Source organism: Drosophila tropicalis, unplaced genomic scaffold, assembly GCF_018151085.1.
Source record: "Drosophila tropicalis isolate 14030-0801.00 unplaced genomic scaffold, ASM1815108v1 contig_878, whole genome shotgun sequence".
NCBI classification, from domain to species: Eukaryota; Metazoa; Arthropoda; class Insecta; order Diptera; family Drosophilidae; genus Drosophila; species Drosophila tropicalis.
Window position 1 is genome coordinate 11,188,606 of NW_027173374.1, and position 22,124 is coordinate 11,210,729.

The following is a 22,124-nucleotide window of genomic DNA, read 5'->3' on the forward strand; positions in this document are numbered from 1 at the left end:
TATTAAGTTCGTAAAATTGCGTTTTGGGTGGTCACTCTTGGTCATAAGAGCATAAATTTGCCAGCTTCTTTGTCTCTTGTAACTATCTATCTCCCTCTCTTTCTCTCTCAGGCTGTCTGTCCCTTTCTATCTCTCACTCTCCTTGTCTGTGGCCTCTTGTGCATCCTTCTCTATGTATATTTATGGTAGCATAATTTACAGTTAAGCATTTTAGGCGACAATTTCAACTATAATAAAAACTATATCTACAACAAGCAGACAACAACAACATAAAACAACAACAACAACAAAACTTCGGTTTCCAAAAAGGAAAAGAATTTATGGTGTCCAGGATATTGGATTGTTTGCTTTATTTAAGTTTTATTTCTGTGTTTGGTTTGAGTTTTGTTTTTACTGTATTTTTAGCATTTTCTATTTCTGTTTTGAGTAAAGATGAAATGCAAAAGATAAGTTGCCAAAGGACTTGCAATCAACGGAAACACAGAAATGAAATGAAATGAAATTCAAATAAATGAAGAAATAAATTGAATTTTTTTTTTTGTTGTTTTCTGATATTACAGCTGAGCCAGCACTTATTCTCCATTTGTCTGTATACACATACATACAACTAGTTTAGCTTGCAGCCCAATGGTGACCGGAATAAATGACATATTCAGGACCATGTCCAAGCCCTCACTCACACACAGACACACACCCAGATATAGACAGGCTTCTTGTAAAGCACAAGTCAGCTTAACTAATTACCAGAACGATAAGATAAACAGTCGAGACCAGACGAAGGAATTCCAAATACAAATGACATTCAATTTATTCAAATCAAGGCCCAAAATGATTCCACTGAGACCAGCCAGTCGGCAGTCGGCAGTCGGTGGTCGGCGCATGTCCCATGGATGGAGATTCGTCGCTGATTTGGGAAAATAAATTGCAATTTCATGTCCATCAACGCACCAAACGAATCTGAATCCCCAACTTCGAATCTGTGTTTATGGTAGGAGGAAGTGAGGGGAGATGGCTTTTGGGTTTTGTTTTTTGTTGACAACCGCCGCTTATCACAGCTGCAGATCATGTTGAAGGAAATGTTGAAACAATGGGCATGAGTAACTGTATCTCCTTCTATCTCTCTCTCTCTCTCGCTTTTGCTCTGTGTGTCTTGCAACTGCAACAAATTTTTGATGGCACTACGCTGATAAGGCAAAGTGGGAGGCTTACATAATGATGCGGGCATTCACTCAATTGATAGTAGGTGGGGATGAAAGAGCGCTTTAAGTCCATTAGGGGTATTCAGAGATAGTTTGCACTGATTTCATCTATTTTCATCATAGTCTATATCCATCGCATCTGTCGGCAAACTGTCATTTTGTTCCCCCCTCCCTCGCTCTCTTGTCATTGTCAATTGTTTGGGGCCATTTTTTGGTCACATCAATCTATCATCATTGCTATGGCGCGTACCTCTCTTCCATTCCCATTGTTTGTTTATCATATCCACTAAATAACCCCAATAAAACAATAGAACATGCTCTGGCCACAAAAACAAGAGAGTTCAAGTGGTATTTCGGGTCGGCCTCAACCGGGGCACCTACTCAAGTGTTGGTAGTCCATGCTAATGAGCCGCTAAAAGCAACATAAATGACATAAAGTTGCATTTTTACGACCACGGCAAGTGTTTCGAGTTCTACAAGGGGTCGCTCGGCCGCATGTCTACAAATTTTTATGACAAACTTTAGATTCAAATTGGTTTCTCGAACTCTGGGATTTTGTGGGGGGAAGATGGGGCGAAACTATTTTCGTTTATTAAAATCCTATAAAGTGCAGAAATATGTTTGAGAAGCTCATAAAAAACCTCGGACCCAACAAATGGTAATTCTATTGTTGAACGTAGGAGGCGCGATTGGATTGGATGAGACTGACGGTATTTCGGACACACTGCCGAGTTGGCTTCAATGTTTGCGCCTATTTAATTGATGTCCGTCGGCCCATCTGTCCATCCGTCTGCAACTATGCGGCTTGTGGCAACACAAAGGTCGTAAATGTTATCGCAAAATGCGGCAGGGCAGCGCAAACAAATTGTTTTTTTTTTTTATTTTTGAAAATTTCCAAATGTGGAATCGAGAACCAAAAACGAAAACTTCAAATAAAATATTTCAAAAATTTTTGTGCGGCTATAAAATTTGTGCGGCAAACGGAAATGAATGCCGGCATTGCAGTGCAATGCGCTTGGCATTTGATTTACATTTTAACGATCCGAATTTCACACCCAAAAAAAAAAGGCCAACGGAATCAGAAAATCAGAAAACAAAAATCAAAGACCCAAACTGTGCCCTAATGGGACAGCGTTAGTCAATGACTCAATTAGATGAGGGCCCAGGGCTAGGGAGAGGGATGAGAGCGGGAGAGTTGTGGGAAAGTAATAGGGAAAAGAGCATTCCCAGATGCAGCTGACAATAAATTATACGACCCGCAGAGATGTAGGATGCAGCCGCGTGGCAACACTTGAAATACCCATCAATCGATCTATCGATCGATGGATCGATGTGGCTGAGTTGTTTCCCTACATAACTTCCAGCTAAGTGGCTTAGATGGATAAATAAACATGAGGAACATAGCTTCAGCTGCCACTTACCAGGTGGTCCGGGTGGTCCTGGTGGACCTTCGATAATGCCCGTGGGGAACTCGTCACCCTTGATGGTTGTGGTAAGGCCACGATCGCCACGGTCACCTTTGTCACCCTGTTGAGCAAGAATAGACAATGAAATTGAGAGTGAGTGAGTGAGTCATTTTGTGGAAAATTTAAGTGGAAATCAATACAGACACAGACACACGCACCGCACACACATAAATAAACGATAAATATTGTACAAAGGAAAATGGGAAAAACCAAAGAGCAGGGACAGGACAGACAACGACTCACTCGCAGTCACTTAAAATGTCACAATGTTTATCCAACAGCAGATACAAATAATAATGGATTTAATTCTGTGACATCTTTGTTCTAACATATCAGTGTGTGGGTGTGTCTGTGATGTGTGTGGGTTTTCGTCGTTATCTTTGGCCTTTGTTTTTAGACTCACCTTTGTGCCAGGTGAGCCCGGCACACCGGGCGGTCCAATGGGTCCCGGCTGCCCTGCCTCACCCTGCAAACCCTGACCAGTTTCGCCCGGAGGTCCTCGCTCTCCTGGCGTTCCAGCTGGTCCAGCCTCGCCCGGCGGCCCTGGTGGTCCTGGTTCGCCTGGCTCGCCCTATGGAAAAAAATCAAGTTTATTGCCGGAAATGCGTGGGTCGTGCATTGAGTTTGGAGTTACAGAAACAAGGAGAAACATGCATAGTTGGGGGATTGCTCGGGATCGGGATCCAAGGGAGGACTTACCTTCAGTTGTATGACTGTGGAAGCGGATACATTAACGCCAGCTTCTTGCAAGTCCTTACAACATCAACAACAAATTGTTTATAAAATCAACGCAAAATGTAAATATATAAAAAGGTTAATCAAAATAATAAACCAAAAAATTAAAAATGGGTTAAAAAATCATTTAGCTGCTGCAATAAGCCCAAAAGTTAGCCGAAATAAATAAGAAAAAGCACCAAAAAACCTGAAAAACTACAAACAAATACCAAAAAAGGAAAATCTAAGAAAAATTCCCCCAGCCAAATTTAAGTTACATTTATGAAATCAAAAGGATCTTAGACAGGACTGAGACAAGTTAAAAGCATAGCAAACAACACCGAGCAGGACAATAAATAACTACACAGCTACAAATACAACTACAACAAAAAGAAACACAGGATAACAAAAAGAACAAGTTCCGATGGCAGGAGATGGAGACTGAGCCAAAACAAGGACAACAACAATTGTTGCAAATGTTTTTTCACTCTCTCACACTGGGCCAACTGCACTTGATGGGATTGGGATAGGGATAGGGGATGGGGCCAGAGTTGGAGTCCTGTCTAGTCGGAAAAACAGTTGAAATGTATTTATGGAAAGGAAATACCTTAACAGCAACTATTTCCGCATAGCCCAGCGTGCCGCCATGCAGCGTTGTCACCGATCTCTTCAGACCCTACGAATGCAAAAAGCGCAATTTTTGGTTTTAGTTGACGATTTTCTTGTTTTAAATTGGAAAGTTGCGTGTTTTTTGTTTTTTTTTCTTTGTTGATTTTAGTTGCAGCAGCTTTTTTGAGAGGCGGATTTCTGGTTGGCCTGCCGAAAACTTACCTTAACCGTTTGGAAGACATCCATGCCGGGATGGCCAGTGTCACCTTTTTGACCCTTATCGCCGGGTTTGCCAGCCGCACCCTTTTCGCCGATTATGCCATTGAGGCCCTAAGTTTTCAAAAGGTTTAGTCGTTTTTTTAACGGGTCTTACACACTGTACTTTGGGATTCCAAACCAATCACTTACCGGCTCTCCTTTGTCGCCAGTGTCGCCCTTTTTGCCACGTTTCCCTCGCTTGCCGGGTGGACCGGGCGGTCCTGGTGGTCCTGCAATTGAAAACGCATTTTGTGAGCAACTTTTTTGTTATATATAGTTATAGTGGGTAAACAGTAAAAGGTTAAGAGGCAAAAGTCAAAAGGGGGAGGAAAAACCATCTTAAGGTCGCCTCATTAGTTGCCCATTGACCTGACCCCCAGTGACAGAGCAATTTCCCCACCACAATTTTACAGGACATGAAAAAAATAAAAACCAAAAGTTTTCGCTCTTTTTTGCGCAGTTTTTCCCGCAACTTGGGCAAATTCATTTAGCTGAAAAATGACTTTTCGCTGCAAGCGGAAGCCGGGCACAAAATATTTATAACCTCTTTCTTTCGACCAGCTATTATTTCGGCTGCTGCGAACAAAACTTTATCTATTCTTTTGCGCCAAGGATGTCCAAGGATCCAGCAGCAAGATGCAGCAGCAGCAGCAACAGAAGGACAATGCTGCAGTCGATGCTTTTCAATTATTTCGCCTGCAATTTTACAGCGCATAAACTTGCTCAGTGTCGTGTCTTGTCTGCGTCTGCCGTCTGCCGTGTCTTGTAATTTTCGCCTGGCAATTATTTTTATTAGAGCCGACTTGCCAGAAGATGCTGCTGCTAGACAGCAGAAAACATTCACACCCATTTAATGCCTTTAGAGGAAAATCCTCTCACTTTGTTAGCTCTCGACTCGACCCAAACCGACCTGTCCTGACCTTCCTTCACCCCACGCCCCCACGCACTCGGTAGCCCTGCTGGGCTCTAAATGAAGTAGGTGTGAAAATATTTAATTAAAATAACAGACAACAACATGAACCGGCAACTCTTGCCTCTTCCTCCCTTCTCTCACCACTCTACCACTTTTTTTTTCGCTTTTATAGCCTTCGTCTTGGCTTTGTTTTGGTTTTTTTTTTCTTTCGTTTTTTACTCTCGTTGCTGAGTATAACCAGAAGTTTGGGCTGCTATTTAATAATTGTTGTAATTAAGTAATTTCTTTTTGTCTGCCCTCTTTATACGTAATATTCTTTTTCTCTCTGTTTGTTAGGGGGAAAAGCCCTTCGAAAGGAAGTCAACTTTAAGGCAGGAAATGATGGCAAACAATTTAAATTCATTGCGCCACAAACTACCAAAAGGAAGGAAAAGCTGCGTGCCTTTCCTTTGTGTGTTTGTGTGTGTGTGTAGGCGTTTAGTTACATAGGTAGTTGGGGGAGGGCGTGGCCCGCCAGCAAGCTCCATAATAATGCATGGTGCTTATTTAATTACAAAAAAAAAAAAAAAAAGATTTCTTAACTCTGGCATGGTTTGGGAAAAGTTTCTCGAACATTGGATTGGAAATAATCTTGAATATTAATGGCCCCACCAACAGAAAATTGAATACTAATAAGTAGGTACTTAGACAGATTAATATTTAATTTGACTCTTAAAGCAATTTTAAAACTCACTATAAAAATCAACAATTAATTGTCTTTTCATGCGTTTTCGCCTTGTCTTGCATATTCATTGCCCCTGCCGGAATTAATGCCATTTTGAGAGGCTCTCAAAAAGGTTGTTGCTTCTTTTCGAGAGACTTTTCGGGGGCCATCAACTCCTCATATTTTGTCTGTGTCCGTAAAATAATCTTTATATTGAATTCAAAGTAAGTCCTCCTGTTGGACTCATCCCACTGTAGCTGGCGTAACAAATTATGCGCTTCCAGCACTTGCCAAGTAATAAAAGCTAACCAATTAAGCGTGGCTAAAACCCCGGCTAAAAACAATGGAGAATGAACTCAGTCTGGGCCTGGGCCTTTTGGGCCATCTCTTTCTCTCTCTCTCTCTTTTGTGGAACTTGCTAACTTGGTTGCTTCTTGCTTGGGCGGCGTCAAGTGTCGTAAGCCAGAAGGCAGAATAAAAGAAAAAAGTGTTGACGCACGAAGCAAGTGGAAGGAATAAATGAATGAATGAATGGGAAAAGTCGATGTCGAGCTCTGGAATTAACAATGCCGAAAAGGAAATGAGCATAAAGGCGGAAACGTCAAAAAAGGGGTGGGCGACAACAGGGGCGGAAAAAGTTAAAATTGCTCTTAATCTAATAACAACATAATAATCATAATCATAATATCGTTTGCCTTTCCATGCTCATGTTCACATGCTGCTGTCGCTTCCAGTTGCCATTGCCATAGCCATTGCCATCGCCAACGCTGTTTGCCTTTGCCGTTGCCGTTGCCATTAACGCCGCACTTTTCGTATTATTTTTGCCCATTTTGGCTTACATTTTGTTGGCTGCTAATGGTGTTTATTTGTTGCTCTTGATGCTCTTGACGGGGAGCGGGAATGTGGATACGGATGCTTAATGCGCTAAGAAATCTTACTGTGCGACATATACAACAAGTAGGAAAAACACACACAAAACAAAAAAAAAAAAAAAAAAGAAAAACGACAAGTGCGCGTTCTATTGATGAAGTTGTTAAGTCAAAACTTGTTTTATGCTCTGATATAGTCACCGATGGATGATGATGATGATGATGGCAATTGAACGTACTCAATGAACGCGTAATGCAAGGAGAACTAAGGCAGACAGACAGACGAAAAGAATGTTGCCCATAAATCTATACATATCGGTGTCGCAACAACTAAAGTGGCATTTATTCCGAGAGGCAGCCAACATTAGTTCAAACTTCTGCAACAGCCAACAGTTCATCCCATCTTCTTATTTGAGTGCCTGATCCAGGGCTCTTTTGCCATGGCTTCCTTCTCTCGACTGGCAGAGCGGAAAAAAGGAATTATGTCAAGTTGTGCGCGTAATAAATACTCGGCATCGTTTACGTGCGTATAACACCACGACGACACGTACAACAAACAACAACGACCAGAAGGAGTAGAAGGAAGAAGCTAAACAAGCCGACAAACATTCAGACGAATAGACAGACGGACAGACAGTTAGACAAACACAGGGACAAAGAAAGAGAGAGAGAGAGACTGTAGTTGGATATGAATAAGGTGGAAGGCGGTTGGAACAGAAGTAGATTAAAGCTTCAAACCACACTTCTCCCCATAACAACAGTCAAACACCCCCTTCATTTCCTTCCCATTCCCATTCTTGACAAAAAGTCGCTGTACGTAGTTGTTTCTATAGTTTCTACTGCTGCTGTTGCTGGTGCTGCTCCTGCTGCACCTGCACGGGGGATTTCAACTTGTTATAACCATCAAACTAACTTTGCCGCCACACTTGGGATATGTTTTGTGTGTGTGCTCCCAGAGAATTATCTAATTTGCCAAGTTATTTTGCAAGCATTACAGTAAGCATAAATTTATGAAAAATAAACAGCAAAGTGTGGCATATAAAGAAATATGAATCAACAACTCTTGTTGTTGTCCTTTGTATTCTGACTGTTGCAATATTTATATCTCATAAGCGAATTCCAGGTCACAGTTCAAATGCAAAATGGAAAATTAAACAGAGTGTCGTAATAACTTCATAAGTTCAGAAATTAAAAGTTATAGAACTATAAAATCATACTTAATCGGTAAGTCCTACATCTTAAATTGTAATCCTATCCAATACCCGCGGCCTCTTTGTCCATATAAGCATCAAGATTTCGGAAAATTTAAAAGCTTCCAATTCAAAAGATTAAAATCTTAAGTTTAACTCTGGTTTATCATCGACCCCTATTCATTTCTAAATATATTTTCTCTAAACATTTCATTAGAAGATTGAAGAATGCAAAACAACCATTAAATAAATATTAAATTCGGTTTTAGTGCTAAGATTTTTCATTTTGTTTGCCAAGTTGATTCCTGCAGATTCCGCATGAACTATAAATTTGCGCTGATCTTTGACTTATTAGCAAAGTTTCGCCGTCAGTCAAGCGAAAGTTTGCTTAAATAGGCTGCCAGCTAATGAGTTTAATACGGAATCTACACAAAATTTTGCATATGCGTTGCACGGAAAAGTGACTTCCCAGGCGCTCCAAGTGCTTGCATCATGAGCGGCAGCAGCTGCAGCTGCAGCATGAGCAGCTTTAGCTTCCTTTTCCAGTGCTGTCAAGGACGTTCGTGTGAGGCGAAAAATGAACTGCCAGGAGAGAAACTCGAAATGCAAACATTGATGGCAAACTTTTAACTTTTACCGTGACGTGTCTGCTACTCTAGCTCCGCCCCATTCCCCTGCATATGTCATGCCCATCATTCAGTACTTTCGTTTCGTACGTGTCGTGGAAGTGTGTGTGTGTATGTGTGATGGTGGGTGTATGGGGTGTCTGGTAAGGACTCGCAAAAAGGCAGCATACTTATAAGCATTTTTGATGTTGTTGCTGTTACGGACATAACTGCAAACTTTTACGTTGCGTTCGCATTTCCATTCCCATAGCCTCATTTCTATATATCCATGCCCGATTCTGGTAAGGCAAATGAAATTATGTAGCCAGCGGGATGTAGACAAAACAAAGAATACGGAGAATGCCAAAGGCAAACCAAATGTTGCCTATTTGTTGCTGTATTTGTTGTTGTTGCTCCTGTTTGTCTGCAAGTTGCCGTTGTAAATCTTCAATAAATGCGTTTGTATATGGCTAGGATATGCGATATGCAGCAGCAACGTGAACAGCAACAAGGACAATAAAACATGGCACAAGCAAGAGCACAAAATGTGGCGCTACATTACATCCAGACAATGGCAAAGTCTCCAGTCTCTCTACATAGTCTCCCGGCCGCTGTCTCTTGTATTTCGTCCTGCTGTTTCATCGTTGTCCTTGTCCTTGTCGTCTGATGATATGCGATACTTTTCATACAATATAATTCCAGTCTTGTCTTACATCTTTTCTTCTTTCTGTGTTTCTTTTTTCTTTCTTTTGCTAACGGTGTCTCATGTTGTTCCCAACTGATGCTGTTCGCTTTTGGGTGCCACATTTTCTACATATAAATATATATATTGTAATTGTATAGCGATTCGGTTACTTCCTGGAAATCATGCATAAAGCTGAAACCTTGGAGACACTTGGCAAATAATATTTTGCGTTAATAAGAGAGAGAAAGAGAGAGAGAGACACAGAAAGAGAAAACCTGTTTCACTCATTAAAGCAAAACTCGTTTATTGAACTCTTTCTTAGATGGCTTATCAGACATGACTGAAAAGATTTATGACCAGGACTTGACAAGGACTTTTCTTATACTAAAACTTGTACTTTTGCTCTTGCCTTTGGATTTGCATTTCAAGCAAATTTCATGTATTTAATTGAGTTAAGAAACTTTGCCTAGACGAAGTCACGTTTAATTCTCCATTATGGCTCTATCATACACTGGACTGACTAATTACTGCACTTCAGTGGACACAAAGACCATCTAATTGAGTTAACTTCTCTTGTATCTTGTATCTTGCAACCAATTATTCATATCATTATGAGCTGAAACACAGCCATTGGCTATACATATGGGCCCCAAAAATAGGATAGTTGCATTATGGCAAATATTTAAAGGACATGCGACATTAACTAACATTCAACTTTGTTTATCCTTGCTCTCTCCTTGCACATTGCTTTTATTTACAGTCGAAAATTTGTACGAGGTAAATGTCTGACACACACACACATAGGGAAAGTGAAGCCGAGACTTGCCACCAGATGAGAACTGCAAATGTTTGTCTCGCTTCTCTTGGTTGGGTAAATTCAAGTGGTGTATGTATGCTGTGTGTGAAAACGACTCCTGTGCACATGGCCAGAAGGCAAATATCTGACAAATCTGTTGCATTATTGGTCCAATGTTACTACTCCTGTTGATCCTGACTGCATATCGATTTGTAGACATGTGTCACCCTGTTGTCCCTAATTAAATGACAACCATAAATTTTGTAGACTAATCAGCAGACAGCATTGACTGTCTCCCTCATTCCCTTCATGTTCCTTGCATTGTTAACGCTTTTGTTCCAGCAGACACGAACACGAGGGAGAGAGAGATTGAGTGAGTGTGCGACGGATGACCCTTTATTTGAAATTATTTCATTAAAATACTCAAAATGTATTTGCTAAGAATAGGTTTCTACCAATTTTCATTTAGTAAATAGACGTAAAACTTCCTTTAGACACAAAAGATACTTATACCTTATAATTTGGAGTATTTAGGTGATTAGCTTTTTGAATGTAACTCTTTTACGTTCATAAATCCGTCTAGAATTTCTTTGTATATTCCATTACTTTAGCTTACTTTTCTTTAGTCAATGCTTATTGGTCTCTGAAAGAAAAACTAAATGTACGCCATAATGTTATTGGAAAAGGATGACTGTCAGTTGGTATTTAATTGTTAGTCTTTTGTCCAACATCTCTGACATATCTAACTGAACATACCTGCATTTATTATTTCTGTTGTTGTTTTTGTAGTACTTAGTAGTAGTTGTAGTTGTGGTTGTAATTGCCAATGTTTAACATGATCAACAGGTTGGACTTGTCGGCAATTAATTAACGCCAATTGTGCGACACGCCCATTTAACATTATCACACACCGGCAATATTGTTGGCTATGCCTCTTGACAAAATGTTTGCGGTTTTTGCCATAAATATTATGGGGTAATTGCCATAAATTGAATAAAAAAGCGAGAGCAAAATCATTCCACAGTTAATTGTAAATTGCAAATTGCATTTCATTCACACAGATTTCAATTCGTTTCGTTTGGTGCATCTGATTGAGTGACGGCTTCATGGCTTTGTGGTATATTTCCCTGTCCATCATTATGCCCCTTTGTTGCCTGCCCCGTCCATGTCTGACTGGCTGGCTGTCTGTCAGTCTGTTGTTCTGTTGCTCTGTCACTGTCTGTGTGTCATTCTGGCATCAACAAGCTGACAAATTAGCTTCACATGGGTTTTGGCATTTCATTTTCTATGTGGGGAAATATTTTCTCAAATATTATACATATAATATTTATTTATTTGCATTTTATTCGCTCCTACGACTCCTACTCCTACTCCTCTTGTTTCATATTGTTTGTTTGTTATTTATTTTACGATTTTAAATGCAAATTGTATAATTTATTGCAGTTTATATTTTGATTTATGCCATCAACTTACATTTTTTTTCTTCTTACGTTTCTCTGGATTTCAAATTTCATGTTCTCTTGCCATGTTTGTGCATTCGTATGTATATGAATTTATGAGGCAATTTAAATGACACTTTATGATGGGTCTAATGTGATTTTAATAGGGCAAACGGGAATTGAGTTCGCCATTTTATATGCATAATCCAAGGAAATATTTTTAACCAATAATTTTAGTGAATCTATCCGGTATTAAAATTGGATTTAACATAAAAATTTGATTTCAAAGTGATTACTCTATTTTAAGTCTAAAATGCAATTTGATTAAAGCCACAATGTGAAAGTGTCAGAAATAATTTGTATTATGACATCTTGGCCAGGCTGGAGAGACTAGACAGACAGTCAGACACAGACACTCTGACAGTCTATTTTGATTCGTTTGACAGACACTTTGACAACAAGTGAAATGAGCAGATGGAAATTTGAATTGCCAAGTCGAAGCAAGTAGGTTGTGAGTGCAATGAAGAGGAAACGGTAAAGTTATAGTATTTGGCAAATAGCTTAAGTTAAAGCCATGAGCGTGAAATCAACAGAATTGTCTCACAAATAAAAAATAAAACTCCTTGCCATATCCATAGAATTTCCATCTCTACAGGTACACAGACGTTTTCTAGGATCCTTCTGTATGACAATTCTGACAATGTTGAATACAGGGTATTGAATCAGTATACAAATATATAAAAGTATATATGTATAATCTTCTAAGTCCCCAAGTACGTGCTTATGTTTAAGTAATTGGCAAAAGGATTCAGATTCTGTTTAAGCTGGTCCTTTGTTTACGGCAACCTTTTTGCCCATTTTCATCACAGAGGCCACGCTTTTGTTTTCTTTTTGTCTTTCTTGCTGCCCGAATTACCAAACAAATAGAAAACAAATACACAACTAAAATTAAATCATACAGATAATCCTATGGAAATTTTTTTCCCGAAAAAAAAAATAAACATAACGACAGTGTATCAATAGAGGGAAAATAAAATGCGTTACAATGAAGCGTTAGTCGAGAAGGCAACAAAGGGAAAATCTAAAACAATTTCCACAACAAAAACAACAGCGACAAAACGGGAGGATGGGAAAAAAAAACTGAAGGGAAATGATAATCCCTTGAAAAAATAAGCATCTAGGTGTGAGGCAGAAGACTTTTCCACAATAGAAAACGTTTGATGCTTGAAAGTGAAGTGCTAGAAAGAAATGGAGAATTTCATTTCGCTTTTCTTTTCATTTTTCTCATTTCGCCCCTCTTACTTTTCTTTCGCTCTGACTGATGGCTTCGGTTTGATGCTCCTCCATTAGCATATTTTCCACTGGATTGTAGGGACGAGATAAGTGGAGACTTACTTTCAATACCCTTCCACGCAATTGCACAGTAGCTGAAGGGAAATAAAGCCCCCGACCGCAACGCGATTGATAGGGTGTGAGGACGGTGGAGCCTGAGGCATAAAGGGGGCAGGCAACAATTCCACAGTTGTCAGTGACAACGAAGGAACGAAGCGTTGTCGTTTTGCTATCCTAGCCAAGATGGGTACACTCATATACCTTTATCAAATCTATATGTTATAAGATATATATATTGAAAAACTATGAGCTTTTAGAAGCATTCGAATACATTTGAGAAACCCAAGATATTATGACTACTAGAATTTCCACATATACAGCAGGGTATAAACGCTTCGGCTATAGGCGAGTTGTTTTAGTTCACTAGCATGCATATAGTATACATATTTCTATATGTACATACATACCTATACGTATATTGTCGTGTTGCATGGGTAAATCAAGAAATTAATCCCTTCAACAGCTGCGACAGCACCAAACAAATAATGAAAAATATTTGTGCGCCTTATAAACACAACAATGAATGGCGAATCAAGCTGATGAAGAATGATATAATAATAATAATAATAACAACAGCTCCGGCAGCAGCAGCAGCACCAGCTCCAGTTCCAGCGTGTCTATATGAATCTGAATCTGGCTACAGATGAGCCATAAAAAATCTCAGGCACCCCCACAACAGCAATGATAATAAAAAATCAAAAAAAAAGAGGAGAAAAAAAAGGAGCAAAAAGAAAACCGAGCCGCAGTGACAAGTGATACAAAGTAAATACATGCGAATATGAAACGAAAGAATCACCATCATCCAAAAGGAAGGGGCCAACAGAGCAATGAATGAAAATATGTATCTGTATCTGTATCTTTTTGACTCGTTGCATATATGTATCCAATTCCATTCAGTTGTTGCCGCTGCCGCTGCTGCTGTTGGATTTTCCTTGGTTTTTTTCTTTTTGTTTTGTTTTATTGTATATAGTTCGTTGGTGTTGCTCGTGTGTGGCATTTTTCGCCCCCTTCTTTTTCTTCCGCTGCTGGCATTGTCCGAGGTAAGCCTCTTTTTATGGCTATAATGGTATGTAACTGAGAAACGGGAACAGGCTGACGCACAAATTCCGAATATTGCAAATAGCTGATGAGTTATGGCTTAATTGTGATGTCAGCAAAGGCTTACACAGTGAGAGATTGAGCTATAAAGTTGTTTGACAAAGTCTAGACAATGGAAATTTATACTGATGCAGTAAAGGCGATACTAGCCAATTTGAGAGAAGAGTTTCGGTTGCTCATTTTATAGTTCTGATACCCTACCAACTATCTGACTATCTTGTGGTTTAACTCCGTACGAAAAGTCATGTGACTCCCCATTTGTTTTGATTAGAATTAGTAATTTATATTCAATAATTCGTTTTCTGAAACTATATTGTTTATATCTTTGTTCATGTAGTATATAATTTCTAATATATATTCGTTTATGCATTTGATTGCATAATCTAGGGTGAAACTCAAGAGCCCTCACATCATTCAGTATTCTCACACTTGAATGGCTGTCTTTTTTGTTTTTCGTTGATGTTTTCGTTTGGTAGCTGTTGCTGCCAGACATCATACACGGCGTATGTGCAATATATACATATTCTCAATAAATAACAGAGAACGCGTCCGTCTACCAAATGGGATGAAGTGACATTTACACAATGGCAGTGATGTCGATATGCGTGGATACGTTGGAGCCCATCACTCATCCGAGTCAGTGTCTCACTGACTCGCTGCCTCTCTGTCTTTTTGTCTCGCTCTGTGTTTGGTGAGAGGCCAACACGCTGATGATATGAATGAATTATGTGGGTAGTTGGTTGGCAATGGCCGTAGGGTGGCAGAGGTAGGGATGAATGGGGTTGGTTGCCGTATGGTAGGGGCTGTCGACATGCGTTTAACTTGCGGCAATTTTGTTACATGGCAGACGACGATGTTGGGAACAAGCATCAGCAACATCAGGAGTAGTAGCAACAGCAACAACAACAACAGGCGGCAACAGCAGACAGCAACCTGCAGCTGTCGTTGCTCTTGTTGTTGTTTGGTGGCATATGTGTGTGTGTGTGTGTGGTGAAGTTGAAGCTTCTGTGGCATTGTTCATGTGGCATAATTTAAATAATTGAAAGTTTTACGCTTACGCGCATAATGCGATGGCACAACAAAAGCAACAGCTGATGATGGCCGGAAGCGACTGGGGTAAGGACCATGGCTCGCTGCACTTTAATGAGCAAGTTGTGGGCCTCACAGAGAACTTCTTATTCCTTTTGCAGTCTTTTGCCACGTTACACGAGAATTAAATTAACCAATTTTATTTCCAGTAAAAATAACAGACTTAAATGCAAATGAGCAGCGAGCTAAAACATGAACAGCATACTTTAGCTCTCTCAACTCTATGGTTAGTGGCCTTAGGGCTACCATGTCAGACGCGAATTCAAATTAAATGATCACATTTTGCCCAGGCAAGTTCAAATAGACAAATGTGCCGCGGCCTCCGGCTGAGACAGAGACACAGCGTACACAAGAGAGACAGAAAGGGATACAACCCTTTTTTTTTTTGGTTTTGCTCCCACTTCCTGCTCCAGAATCGTCTGTATCTGTATCCAAACGCCCTTTGCACACGTCCCACAGCTCTCCTCTTTTAGGTACGTGAGTGCAAACTGCTTACGTTCATATCATACAAATCATGCAGCTGCCATAAATTCTAAATTGCCAGCCATTTTAGCGAGCGCATACCCATACACACACAAACTCACACTCACACAGAGCGGCAAGTAGATAGAAAAGGACAGATAAATAGCTACATTGATGGTAAAGGCCAGATAGAGATGGCGATGGTCCGTCTGGTGACTGGTGGCTGGGTACTGGATACTGGACAATGGCCAGAGGGCGCAGGTTGACTGATAAAAACGATGCTGCTGCCGCCGTGACTGTTGTAGTTAGTTTAACCGGACACCAGCAACAACAACCATCAGCAATGTACCAACAAAGCCATCGAAGGCAAACAGTCATACAGTGGTTGAGCAACACAAAAAAGGCAAAAGACTTGGCTATCCAATTTTCTAACCAATTGAGCCAACTGTTAATCACCTCGTTTGTAAAGCTAAAAGACTGCAGTTTATTGTAATGTCATTTCTCATTTATGACTTTCTATTTTGTTGACATTTCAACCACTGTGCTTCAGGGGTTATCCAAATTGTGAGCGAAGCATAATGCAACTTGACATGTTATTTGCTCATTGAACGCTTGGCAAGTCGCTGTGTGCGATTGAGTGTGTTGCTGTTGCTGTTGTTGCCGTCGGGTTGCAACATAAACAACAGCAGCAGCAGCAACTTCAATTACCCCACAGCTACTTGATGCTGACAATGCTGGAAATTACAAAAAACAAAAAAAAAACAAAAAAGGAGACAAAACAAAAATGGTTAACTGCGAAACTCAGCAAAGCTCTCAACATAGAGATACGAGTTGATGCCACGCCCTTGACTCCCTACCATGGGATATATGTATATGTATGTTATTTTGTTACACTGCCAGCAATAAGAACAACTGTGACTAAGGAGTCCCTCTTAATAGATACCACACCCATACATACACACACTTCTGCCCTCTGGTCCTGGTATGCAAAGTCTATTTCGCTTTAGAAACAAAACAGAAAAAAAAAACAGAGATATGCAGCAGACAAAGCTGAGAACATCAGCTTTCTATTATTTTAACGTTTTTCGCTCTAGCTGGATGTTATGCATGGCTCCTTTTTTTATGGCTCACACTGCTGGTGCTTCGTCTCTGAGTCTGGTCTGGTTCTTCAGCTTCATTATTTTTATTGGATTTCTTTTTTTTTTACCAAGATACTGGCATAAGATATGATAATGTGAGCACTTGAAACGGGTTTGAGTTCAATAGAACCGTTTGCCACATACATGCATAGAAAAATCTCTTTTGCTCTATTGCTAATCCAATTCAAAAGTAAGTTCTTCTAGCCACCCACATGAAGCACTCCACACACTTACACGCACACACACACACACAGATACACATTCTCCCATATCCCATATTTGCGGGCATAGCCTGTCATGGTGGATTGGAATGCATCTAATAGCATATTACACATACGCCCCGTGGCGCATTGTCTAATAAATACAAATTTAGACAGCATGATTTGCCATGGCAACGTCAGCCCCACAAGGGTTACAAGAGACTGAGAGCAATGCACTTGGGTAATATGAGCATGGAATCTATTATTTATTGGCGCCCAGTGCGTGGGTTGACCTTTTCCTTCTTACCCCTTTGTCATCCACATCTCTTCTCTTTTCATTCAATGCTGAGTCCACATCGCCTCACTTATGGTCGAAGAGGAATGCAAAGTTGCCGTGTCTAACAGGGCCATTAGACACAAGTGGCAATGCGCTAATTAGGCCCATGCCCCCCTCTTATACTCTCTCTCTACCCCTCTGACTGGCCTACGTCAGCTGTATAAATCTGTACCTACGGCAACGACAACAGCCACGGCTACTGCAACATTGCCAATTATGCACTTTGTGCCAGGAGTTGCCCCATAAACGGGTCACATAAATTCTCATCTTGCTTCTTCAGCTGCTGCATCTGCTTTGCGGTCATGTCATGACCTAAACTTTACAAGTCGCATTATGACAACGTTGCTGGCCTGGGAGATGAGATAAAAGCCGACATCAGAAAAGAAACAAAACGAAATATAACGTAACGACGGTGTTGGGTAAACTTTTGCCTGTTGCCCTCAAATGTGCATATTTTTTGTGATCTTTGCAACACTTTTCAACAGCCATAAACAGAGCAGATAACCGTTAAGTAACTGAAACCGTAAATTCTCATTTTAAAGTCAAGCGTAATTCTTAACCTCAAGTTAGAGCTTGACCTCTTAAAATTCTCTGACGTTTGGGTTTCCCACATCGATCTCAGAACACTTGGACGATTCCATCTAATGCTTAGTTTTTCTTTTTCAGCTTTGGGGGAAATTTAATGTGCCGCATCAACACGTTGTAAAGTATGTATTCCTCTGGCCAATGACTAGGCCAACATTGAGTGGCGAAATTTCAAATTAAAATTAACATTATGCAAATTTCGCCTATTCCCGTTGTAGTATGGAAGTCGTCGCGGTTCGCCGACTGGCCAAACAATCAGCCCACCCACCAACAGATGAATATCCTGTTCATCCTGGCGCTTCTCTTTCACCTCTGCTTTGTCTTGTCTTTGGTTTTTGCACTCGTAGTGTGGAATGGGACAAGGGGGCCTCTTTTCTTTTTTGGGCGAACTGTAGGAGAGTGATGATGATATGGGTGTCATCTACCCCCAGGCTAGAGCCATAGTCGTGAGATGGTAAACTTTTTATGCAAATTAAATGTCTGCTACTGACGCGCGTGCGTTTTGTTTGCTTTAAGGAAGCTCCGACCCTAAAGCGATTCTCTGCCGTTAGGGCAAAGTCATCCGACAAATAAAATGAACGAGAAAAGAAAAATAAAATTGAAAAAAACGAAAAAAAAATAGACAAAAAACTTTGTTTTTAATGAATTTTTTAACCGCAACGTTTGCTTAATGAAAGTGTGTGTGTGTGTGTGAGTGTCTGTAAGAGAGAGTGTGCCGGTGTGTGTGGGGAAACAGCTGCTACTCGTATTGCTCCTGATTCGGTTGCTGTTTATTTGCCTTTCAACATGCTGCGCTTCATCATCATTAACGTAGCGCCGGAGAATAAAAGAAAAACACAGTGGAAAAATCAAAATAAATACCAACCAGTCTATGCCCACTATGGTCCACGGCCCACGGTGCAGGGACGACGATAACAACAACAACAACAACGAAAAGAAAAGCGCCAGCAAACTGGAAACTAAAAACTGTTAGCTGATGCCTCCACATGTGGCTGCCTCCAAACGAGCCTGCTAAAAACTAGATGAAGTTGCTTAAGATTTTTCGGTTTTTCTTTTATTTTCTTTTCTAGTTTTCTTTTTATTTTGGCCTGCGTGGGGGACCGGAGGAGCAATAACATTTTAACAGGGCTTTAACAACTATGGCAACAAGAGCAAATTATAATTTTCAGTCCACTTTTTGTTTGTTGTTGTGGCTGCTAAATTTATGCTCCCTGTTGTTTTTTTTGGTGTTGTTGTTGTTATTATTTTCCGCTGCTTCCGCTGCGCCTACAACAACCAAAGGCTCCAAGAACAACAACAACAACAACCATAACAGCACAAAAAGTTGCGCCACGCTGAGCCACAAAGACAAGCAACAGGCTGACAAGGGAAACGTGGGAGATCAGAGCTGTAGGGGCAGGGAGGAAAAGCCCGAGATGGGCCTGAACTAGCGCCAATCTCCAAAGTTTTTCTGTTCTCAAGTGCACTCGGTGGTAGTTGTTGCTGTTGGTGAAGTTGCTGCCACTTCAGTTGTTGTTGCTTTTGCTTTTGCTGCTGCTGCTGCCTTCTTTTTGTTTTGCTGTATTTAATTTGATTGCATTTTATTTACTATGCATTTTGTTTCTCTTGGTGGAGTTGGTTTTTTCTCTCGTTTTTGTTCGCCCGCTTGTGGCAAAGAGGCGCCTCAACTCAAAATTAATTCCACTTGATACACAATTTTCATCTACTTGGCGTCTGCAACATTTCTGTGGTCAGTTGTTGCATGTGCCCCCAAGTTGATTAAGCGCCAATTTATTATTAGTTATTCCTCTGGCCTAGTCCTGGACGTTGCTTTCAACGCTCGCATGAAATATTTTTCAACAGAAACACAAACATGCACCACAAACACTCATAAATCGATGCATGGACGTGGTTGGAAAAGGGGCAACATCAGATCAGATTGCTCCTTTTGAAGCTTCATTATAAAGGTATTCGATGGATGAGATACACATCCTTAATATCAATACACTAATGTCTTACCGAAGTGGGCTATAGTTTATAGATGTGATTCTCTTTATAGATTATGATTACAGTCAAAATTGTATGATATATCTATTTTATTTCACCCTCTCAAGATTATGGCTACGTTTATGAATTGCTGTTCTCTGCTTTGAGTTATTTATTCGTCTTCTGTTTTTATTTTGTTGTTGATGTTGTTGCTCTCTCTTTCTAGTGGGTAGATGAAGCGAGCCATTTGCAATGGTGTGGAAAGTTATGAGAACAATTTCGGCGGACATATATATGAGGGGGGAAAGGCTCATATAATATCTAGTTTTGTGCAACATTGATTTACTGCTTGCACTTGTTGTTCTTTTGTTCAGCGAGTGTTGGAGTTAGAAGAGTAATGAGGAAGCAACCAATAAAATTTAGCCAGCAAATGCTATAACAATTTATGAAACCTAAAAAATATATTACCGAAATGGTCTTATCCAACAGAATGAATTAGGAATTTAAACTCCATTTCAAGGAAGAACTCTTAAAGTTTCATGTGAATGGCATTTATCCATTTACTTTACAGCTGACAGTTGCTTCAATCACACACACACATTTCACATACACACCTAGTATATGCATCTAATAGACAAGATTAATGCTAAACTGCAACCAAGCAGGATATGCAACTTCATCAGTCTTTGCCTGAATATTGCATTTTGTAGATTCATTTCTCTTTTTCATATCCTACGTGATATCTTATACACGGATACATTCTATATTTACATAGCAACAACGAAGCATATTCATAACATTTGCAAAATATAGTAAAAAGGATTTAAGTATTCCATTTGAAATTCAAATTTTGATTTAACCAATAGCTCAGTAATTTGTAAAGATTGTAGTTATACTTAGTACATCAAAAAGCATAGGAAAAACTAAAATCTATATGAAGAAAGCATTTCTGGTTTCATTTTCCATTTCTCATCAACAAGTTAAAATTAAGGTAAACATTTCCGTTTGAAATTTTTTGCTGTAGTAAACAAGAAATTCATTTAAGCAAAGAACTCAGATTTTGCAGGAAAAAAACTAACTAGTAGAAGATGGAGAAGGAAAAAACAACTACTTGGCAGTAGTTAATCACACGCCAAACAGAAGCAAGAGGCGAGAAAGAGAAGAAGAAACCAAAAGCAAAAACAAAATACAAATAAAAAGAGGAACAAACAGGAAAATGAGTGTTATTCAAGGATTTATATTGAAGCTGACCCCCAGGATGAGGTTGCAGTTGGACCCGGACTCAGACTCCTGGATTGTGTACTTAGCACATATTGAAAATGCAGCAAGCGGCACGCACAACCGACCAGACTAATTGCAGCTGTCGATGGAGATGAAATCGAAGGAAATGGGAGTTGGAGCTGGAACTGGAAGCTGATGTCGCAGCAACCGGCGTCAAAATCAATTAAATGGGCAACAGGCGAACGGCGAATGGCAACGGTAATTGCAGCTTAAAAATCCCTCCATCACCCACCCACCCACTCCCAGTCCCACTCCCCCTCTGAATACTCATAAAAGAAGAGTAAAGCACTTTGCGTTAATTGCACCCAATATACCTACATAGTAGGTATGGACTCGGTTTGGCATCGTCAACGGCAATGGCAACGGCAACGGCATTGGAGTGCCATGGCGAATGGCAAATAAAAACACAGAAATTAAACAAAGTAAATAGAAATTCATCAACGTCATCGTGCTCTTCAGTCTTCGTCGGACTGGGACTCAGCCTCCGCGTCTCAATAAAATCCACAAACATTTGCCGCACTCGAACGTTGAGTTCGACGTCGTCGCTGGTTTTGTTATTCTTGTGCTACAATTCCTTCGACTTCGTCGACGTCGTCGTCTTCGTCTTCTGTTGTGGGTTTTATGCGTGGCAGACATGAAAGCAAACAAAACAATTGCAGCTAGTGGCATAGCCGATCCAGCCAGGTCAGCCAGACGAACTTGGGGTGGTGGGGGGAGGAGTTGTCAGAGATGGACATGGATGTAGTGCAGCTGCCGCCAACGCCAATTCGGACGCTGTGGATCATTTTTAGTGTGCAATAAAAAAAAGGCAACCGCAGGTCTTGCGTTGCTTCATTCAATTGATTGGAAATAAAACTCTCTTTCCTCTCCCCGTGTTCTCTCCTTGTGCTCCCTCTCCCCACATTCACCGTTGGAAAATCTATTTTATTTTTTTTTGGGGTCAGCACCTCCCATGTGGAGGCGGAACCACATGGCGCGTGGTATGTATGCACCTCAACTTTGATGTTTGCCCCATGCCCATGCATTCTATTTTGTCGTTCCTCAATCATTTGCATCCATTAATCAATTTATATTCCCCCTGGTTCCCTCCTGGCTATGTCTGTCTGGTCTTGGTCTGCTCATTTTGTATT

The 22,124-nt window shown here is 40.3% G+C and overlaps 1 protein-coding gene across 15 annotated transcripts in view; it reads right to left on the reverse strand.

Moving 5' to 3' along the window:
* LOC137585963 (collagen alpha chain CG42342) overlaps positions 1-22,124 on the reverse strand; it is a 70,661-nt gene that overhangs the window by 19,063 nt on the left and 29,474 nt on the right. For 9 of the 15 annotated variants that reach the window (XM_068302019.1, XM_068302015.1, XM_068302012.1 and 6 more), the window contains exons 3-7: positions 4,397-4,476; positions 4,211-4,318; positions 3,987-4,055; positions 3,069-3,236; positions 2,621-2,726 (exon numbers count right to left, since the gene is read on the reverse strand). In XM_068302019.1, the coding sequence (XP_068158120.1) occupies positions 2,621-2,726; positions 3,069-3,236; positions 3,987-4,055; positions 4,211-4,318; positions 4,397-4,476 (531 nt within the window). Of the gene's footprint in view, positions 1-2,620; positions 2,727-3,068; positions 3,237-3,364; positions 3,419-3,986; positions 4,056-4,210; positions 4,319-4,396; positions 4,477-22,124 lie in introns of all 15 variants that reach the window. The other 6 variants (XM_068302020.1, XM_068302010.1, XM_068302008.1 and 3 more) reach the window with 2 other exon arrangements.